Raw genomic sequence first — 8209 nt, forward strand, 5'->3', positions numbered from 1 at the left:
TAACCTATTGTTCCAAAGCAGCCGGGAGAAAACAGAGCCTCACAAACCTCCAGTGAACAAGCCAAAGGTGACAGTCGCATGGAAAAACCGAATGAGGGAGAAACCTTGGGGAAAACCAGGCCCAACAGAGGGAGCTACACTGCCTAAGTATTTAACTAATATTTAAACTATAGTCATATTTATTAACACACAGTTGTCAATTGACTAAATGGAATCCAACCTCATAGAATTTAGAATTTATTTATATATTGCAACTTGATGGGGTGTGGAGAAAATAAATAAAAACGAAGGAAAAAACTGCCTCTGTAAGTGAAAGAAATAGTATAGTACTTTAAATTTGCAATACATTGTATTTTTTAAAAAGTAACAAGTGTTGGCAAGTAAACAGAGCAAGTACGATTACCAACCATGGTAACCCTTTGTAAGGGAGGTGCTGTTTGAGGCCGCCTTTTTCACTTTAACGAAGTTTAATTTAGGTGAAGGCATTGAATACTGAAACTGTAAACATTTTGCGGTTAATGAGCTGAACGGGCGTCAAATAGTCGACAGGTGAGGTGCAGGTAAACTTGACCTCAGCTCGTTAAACTTGTGCTGCTGCTCGTACCGGAGGCGGGCGCGTGCCAGCCGTTCTCAGGTCCGTCCACATAGTGAGCTGACAGCTTCACTATACAACGGCACAATGAGGAATGCTACCGTTCGCTCGGTTTCACCTGCACTCTCCAGGTGATGTCACAACGCGAGACCCGAGTAACAGGATCGGGGACATTTCTCCCCTACTTAAACCGGACAAACGGAGCGCGCAGCTGTGGATGCGTTTTGGAGAGGTAAGCGATAGTTTATTGCTTTTTATCTAAATGTCTGATCGTTTGGTTTTATCTATTTGAGAGAGTTCACCTATAAAATAAGCATGTTAGTCATTGCGTTTCGGTTATTGTAGTGTTTGTTTGCTTTCTCTGTATGTCTGTGCTGTGCTCCCCTACCAATTAATTAATTATCCGGAGGATTTGCTTTTCCCGGGTGAATGATCCGTGCTCTGCGGAATAATGATATGTACAAGACCACAGATCCAGTGGTTAAATGTGGCTGCAGGATCTTGTTGGTTTTAAGATATTGTTCAGATACAGCTACATCCTGTTTAAATAAGTGTTGATTTAAAACGACAGCCATATCGTTATACACTGTAAAGCAGTAAAATTCAAATCAACAAAGAGATAAATTGTAAATGACTGTAGCATATGACATATCTGTAACTGAAAACTTTGTGAGTTCAGAAAAGGTCACCTGGTGTTTAATATGGCAACAATTAGGCTACTGCGGGTTGTAGGGTCATCGGAAGTAATTTTACTACACTTTCGTGCAAAACCTGCTTAGGCGAGAGAAACCGGTCAGCCTCAGTTTATAGAACGGATTTTGAATTATCCAAAAGAGTCGAATCTTTTGATCTGTTCACTAAAAAGATTCACTTTTTGTGATATGAACGAGTCACTGAATCACTCGTTCGTTAGAAAGCAGTTTCGACCGAGTTCAACATAGGACCTGGGGCCTGTTTCTTAAAACAAGTTTACCATATAAGCCAGGTTTATTTCAGTTAGTCTGACTTATTGCCAGTTGATTTGGTTCAAAATAAGTCAGACAAACTGAAATAAGCCTGGTTTATTTGGTAAACTTGTTTTATGGAACAGGCCCCAGTTCACACTGAATTCATTTTTGCACTAAAGAACAAGACAGTAAATGGCAGTGAATAAAAAATGTAAGGTGGTGAGATGCATTTTTTTTAGTGCTGTGAAACGATTAATCGCGATTTATCACATCCAAAATAAAAGTTTGTTTTTACATAATATATGGGTGTGTACTGCCTATATTTATTTAGTATATAAATAGACACACACATGCATGTATATATTTAAGAAAATGTTTATTTATAATATAAATTATATATAAATTTATATTTTTTAAATATATACATGTATGTGATTGCATTTATACATAATAAATAAACACAGTACACACACATCTATTATGTAAACACAAACTTTTATTTTGGACGCGATTAACCATTTGACCGCCCTAGACTTGGACTCATCGTAACTTGTGCAATGCATTTTTAGAATGCTTTGTTGTGAGAGGCTGCAAAAAGTTGAGATATGGAACGAAACCGTTTAAGGGGTTGTTCACACAAAACCTGTTTTTGCATTCCACAGTACTGCTTTTCTATGTGATTGTACATAAACATTATATGTAAATGTATGTGTTTGACCATTGCATTCTCATATTTTTCAATAGCTTACTGAGTTATAAAGTTGAACTTTGTGGGGTTTTTTTTGCTGTATTTTGCTTTCTGGTTTTTCACGTTTTTAAACGCAAAAACATATTTAGTGTGAATATCCTCTAACGGGCCCATTCACCTAGAACGTGACTGCATCGAAAAGCTTATTTTAACAAAACATACTTCATTTTGAGCGCTGCATTTTTAGAATGCTGTCATGCACAAAATTCTGCGAAAGACACGAGCACAATGGTCAAACATTAGAATAGGTGTCCATTTACCACACGTTTATATTAAAAACCAGCAGAAAACAGTGCAGTGGAATACAAAACGCATTCTTTGTGAATGTCCCCTTATCCTTTAATAAAACTTGCATGCCTACAAATCTACTAGAGCCTCCAGAAAGGCACAGATCTACCTTTTGTTCAGTAACTCCATTCTGTCACAATAGAGTCTAGAACACTCCTCCCTGTAAAGACAACAAGCTTTAGCACCATGGCAAGTGTTTTGTTCTTTAACACACAGATGTAAGCCACAGAATTTTTGACGTGTCATTACAGTGATTTATAAAACACACTCTCTCTCTTTCTCTCAGGGATCCTGTCATTCCCATCCTTTGAGAAAATGGCAGGTGTGTTTGCCTACGAGAGCTCTGAAGTTGACTGGTGTGAGGACAACTATAAACATTCAGAGAATGTTGTGGAATATTTCAACACGGTATGAACATAACAGATGAGCTGCAAATCCCTTTCACACTCTAGTCACTGTGAATCATTCTCAATTCAGTCATTAACACTAGAGGAATTCTATTCAAGACATTGTTAAATGTTAACTACACTAATTGCTAACTCCATACGATAAAGTGCCATGGTTTCATCCAGAAACTACACCCACACTAATGACACATCTACAGTGACTCAGGCACAATGTTACACCTATCCATGTGCTCAACAGAGATTGAATCTAGTACAGCTCAGCCCAATCAGGTTTTATTTGTGATCCTACACTAGTTACAACTACTACAAAATGTGTAGAAGTCAAAAACCACATTTAGAGGCAGCATCATGGGATAGGATTTGAGTTTGTGTGTCTGCCTGATTCACTAATATATATATAATATGTTTATTGCCCCTTTCAGATGAGCAGTTTTATATTCTTTGTGATCTCACCCGTAATGCTTTACCTGCTACACCCATATGCCAAGGAAAGAAACCTGGCTGTGCACCTGGTCTGGATCATGATGGTCTTTGTAGGTAAGTGTGACTGTTTAATCTGTAAGGGGTTGAGGCATTAACAATCCAGCAGAGGGCAGTATTGTTCAATAGCCAGGTCAGATTTATAGCCAGCAAATTGAAATCCACTGATTCATTATATTTAATTCAAATAAATGAATGAATGTCAGCTTGAGTTTTTGTATGTTAGTGGCAAAATGAGCCAACAAGTGTGTATATACAAGCTACAAGGCTAGTAACTTTCACAAAATGGGTTTACATGCAAATAAATAGACTAGAAATGAAAAGAAAACAAATAAAAAGTATTATAAATCAGCATTATAAGTAATAATAAAAAATAATCATTAAAAAAAATTCTCCTGTATTTGTCAAAAGGGTTATGCAGTCAGACATACACACACTAAATAAGCTGAAAATGTAGATAAATGTTTCAAAGCAAAGACATGTGAAAATCATGTTTTGCTTAAACCACTTATGCTGTTGTATCAATAAATCAGCTTTTATGGTATTTACATGACCTTACACATGTCAACTTATTAAACTCAACTTTAATTGTATTCACATCCCTTCTGACCTCTCTTCAGGTATCTTCTCCATGTATTTTCACATGACTCTGAGTTTTATGGGCCAGATACTGGATGAGCTGTCAATCCTGTGGGTATTGGCTCTTGGCTACTCCCTGTGGTTCCCGCGCAGACACTTCCCCTCTTTTATTAAGGACAGGTAGCAAATTCTGTACCGTGTATACAGTCTGTTTCTATGTAATGGCATGAACTTGTCTTCCTTCTCTAAAACAAACTGCGTCTTCGGTTCTGTAAAAATAGGGGCAATTAAAGGATCTGTTTACAGTCCTTAGTTTGTGTAACAGTAACCCTGTTGAAATTGCAGCATGATATTCTGATCTCACTGTGGGAGAGATGGTTTCCACAGCTTTCTCAGTGGGGTCCAATCAGCCTTAAATTAATATTTCAATGGTTGATATCTAGATTAAATGTAAAGTTTTAAACTTGATGTCTACTGTTAAAATGTTGGGGGTGGTCAGTATTTTTTAAATGCAATTAATAGTTCATTATATTTAGAAACATTTGTTTATTTATTTATTTTAAATAAAAAAATGAATCCCTGTTTCCAAAATATTAACCAGCAACTGTTTTCATTATTGAAAACATTGTTTATTGAGCAGCAAATCAGCATTTTAGAATGATTTCTGAAGGATCATGTGATACTGAAGACGGAGTAATGATGCACAAAAATTCAGTTTTGCCATCACAGGAATAAATATATATTTAAATAAAAAAGTTATTTGAAATTGTAACAATATTTCACAGTATTACAGTTTTTACTGTATTTTTGATCAAATAAATGCAGCCTCGGTGAGCATAAGAGACTTGGCTGTCAATGGAGAAAGATCTGTTTCAGCCCAGACTTTCTTCAGTTTAAAGTTAGATCTATCCTTCTGTGTTTTGTTCTTTTTCAGGAAATCCTTCTCTCATATGGTCCTGATCATCACTGTCATAAGCACTCTTTCCTCTTTTGTCAAACCTACAGCCAATGCCTACGCTCTCAACTGCTTCGCCATCCATATCGTCTACTCTCTGATTGTGGAATTAAGGAGGTAAAGTGTGCATTCATTGCTTCAAGCTTTTTCAGATGTTGCTTTCGTTACTGTTTATCCACTTTAAGACTATAAAGGCTACTATACAAGATCTGTTTTTATTACTTGTTTTTCTATCTTGCTTGTTTTCACTCTCATTCAATATGGATCTATTTCTCAACAGTTGCACAGATGAGAGAGTGCTGCGTCTGGCCTGGGCGTCCATTGGCCTGTGGGTTCTGGCTGTCTCCTGCTGGATTAGCGATCGCTTTGGCTGCAGCTTCTGGCAGAAACTGGACTTCTGTTATCTGCACGGTATCTGGTGAGTGAGCCATGATATCCCGCTGTATGTTGAGCACATTTTAACCCTAAAGCCTACAAAATCATATTTGATAAATAGACACACACACACACAGTGTATATATTCAATATAAAAGTGTATATATATATACACCCACACATGTTAAAATGTATCAATACCACAGGCTTTTAAGAAATGTTTGTCATCTCTCAGTGCATTGCATTATGTTTTGCCCCCACATTAAAAACTACAGAGCTTATACAACTAAGCATTTAAACATCAGCTTAATAAGACATTATTGGGAGATATGGAGTGAAAACTGACATTTAAATGCATTTAAGTAGACTGCTATACATGTATAAAGATCTAATCATACTTTTTTGGCCATGTAAATCTCAGCAACTGCACCAAATTCCAAATTTTTGGGCATCAGAATAAAACTGAGATGTTTTTTTTTCTTCTCTACTGTGAGCTTCGTATTCTCTATATCATACTATATGAGTTTTTTTTTTTTTTTTTTTTGCTTGTTTCGTTTAAAGGTTCAATAAACTGTTCAATTAAAAAAAGGGACTTTTTTAAATTGTTTTATCAGGTTTTACAGGGTTAAACCTCATTTTCCAGACTTTTGGACTGTCATGTTTATCCAGATACTGTTTTTCTCTACCCATCTGTTCAGGCACATTCTGATTGTGGTGGCCACCGCTTATGCTAGTACATTGGTCGCTTACATGGACGCTAGTCTGGAGATCCCTTATTCCCTACCCGACCTGCAGTACTGGCCACTGAATAACTGGTCCATTGGGCTTCCTTACATAGTCCTCAAAGGCACCACAAAGACACAGAAAAGATGCTAGCATGCACGACAAGATGAACAGATGCAACCTCATATTTGGTGCTCGGTGTAACGCTGATTTAGGACCATGATTCTAGATCAGACACTGTACGTTATGTGAACTCTGAAGAGAAACTTGTTATATGAAACAAATGCTGTGCTGAAATTGTTGCAGTTTCTGGAACTTTCTTCATATTTCTCACAGAACCTGGAACTGTAGTGCGTGTGTGTGTGTGTGTGTGTGTGTGTGTGAGTGAATGTTTCTATGCAAGTGACTTGCTGTTGTTATGTGAAAATGAATATTTGCACTGTTGTGACAAGATTGAATGTATGTACAAAACATTCTGCATTTTACTTGATTTACTTTATATGAATCAGAGGCTTTTTAACTGAGAATTTTTATAAGCAACTGGGTGAAATTCACGGGTGAAACTTGAATACTAATTGTAAAAGAAAATGTCAATGTTCGATTCATAGTCTGTTCAGAGGAAGAAAATCATGCTGCCTGTCACTTTCTGAAATGATTTTCTCACAGCAAATGGTGAAAACGTTTGTTTACAAATGTAATAACTGGGATTATGTTCATTTTGGTGTGGCACTTTTAAATCTTGTTATTTTACTGTGTTTCGTTAAAAAACTTTTGTGAAAACTTATATTGTGTTATTCGTTAAAACTTCTAACCTCCACCTCGGTGTGAAATTGTGGATATTGATGATGGTGTACCGTTCAATGACATCACTCTGGAAAATACTTATGTGACATGAAATAATGATATGTGTATTATTTTTATATAAACTATGATTGCTGGGACATTCATTTGATGTGATTTATTTATTTATTTATTTATTTAACCACCACGAGATACACACCAAAATAATAGTCAAAAACTAGCAAGAACCTAAATTTATGATGCTGCTGCTTGTTCAATTCAAGTTTATTTGTATAGCGCTTTTTACGATACAATCGTTGCAAAGCAGCTTTACAGGAAATTAAGTTTCTACTATATATATGCATACATATACACATACACACAGAAGAAACCCAATATATTTAAGTTATGACAGACTTAACTTGGTAATTATGTGTTGTCTGAGGGTTGGCATCCTCCGTGGTCCTCTGAGGTGTTGCCATCATCTCTTCTCAGGTGTTTGGTCATCTCGGATCTTTTTAAGGGTTGGATCCAGACTGACGCTTCAGTAATTCCTAGTTACCACAGGATGTTAATCCCGTGGCAGAATCAGAGAAACAGATAGAGACATAATTAGCGTAGCTGCTGTTCTATTCAAGCAAAAATGATTTGTTCAACCCAATCTAAAGAATTATAATGTACATTTGATCAGATATAAATGCAGTATAAGAGTATAAGATGCATTATGTGAATGCTTGGCTAAAGAGATGTGTATTTAATCTAGATTTAAACAGAGAGAATGTGTCTGAACCCCGAACGTTATCAGGAAGGCTATTCCAGAGTTTGGGAGCCAAATGTGAAAAAGCTCTACCTCCTTTAGTGGACTTTGCTATCCTAGGTACTAGCAAAAGTCCAGAATTTTGCGACCTTAGTGAGCGGGTTGGATTGTAGCGTGGTAGAAGACTAGTTAGGTACGCAGGAGATAAACCATTTAGGGCCTTATAGGCAAGTAATAATATTTTGTAATTGATCCGGAACTTAATAGGTAGCCAGTGCAGAGACTGTAAAATTGGGGTAATATGATCATATTTTCTTGACCTGGTAAGGACTCTAGCCGCTGCATTTTGGACTATCTGTAGCTTGTTTATTGAAGATGCAGGACAACCAGCTAGCAGTGCATTACAATAGTCCAGTCTAGAGGTCATGAATGCATGAACTAGCTTTTCTGCATCTGAAACAGGTAGCATGTTTCGAAGCTTGGCAATGTTTCTAAGATGGAAGAATGCTGTTTTTGTAACATGGGAAATATGATTTTCAAAGGACAAGTTGCTGTCTAATATAACACCCAGATTTTTG

At 36.7% G+C, this 8209-nt stretch overlaps 1 protein-coding gene across 1 annotated transcript; it reads left to right on the plus strand.

The window, feature by feature from the left end:
• The first annotated feature begins 506 nt into the window (after positions 1 to 506).
• acer1 (alkaline ceramidase 1) lies at positions 507 to 7030 on the plus strand. Its single transcript, XM_058785126.1, has 7 exons — positions 507 to 824; positions 2862 to 2983; positions 3405 to 3519; positions 4083 to 4221; positions 4976 to 5113; positions 5277 to 5414; positions 6070 to 7030. Exons 2-7 carry the CDS (start codon positions 2891 to 2893, stop codon positions 6245 to 6247), a joined length of 801 nt encoding a protein of 266 aa, XP_058641109.1. The 5' UTR covers positions 507 to 824; positions 2862 to 2890; the 3' UTR covers positions 6248 to 7030.
• The last annotated feature ends 1179 nt before the right edge of the window (positions 7031 to 8209 follow it).

Source organism: Onychostoma macrolepis, chromosome 08, assembly GCF_012432095.1.
Source record: "Onychostoma macrolepis isolate SWU-2019 chromosome 08, ASM1243209v1, whole genome shotgun sequence".
Lineage (NCBI taxonomy): Eukaryota > Metazoa > Chordata > Actinopteri > Cypriniformes > Cyprinidae > Onychostoma > Onychostoma macrolepis.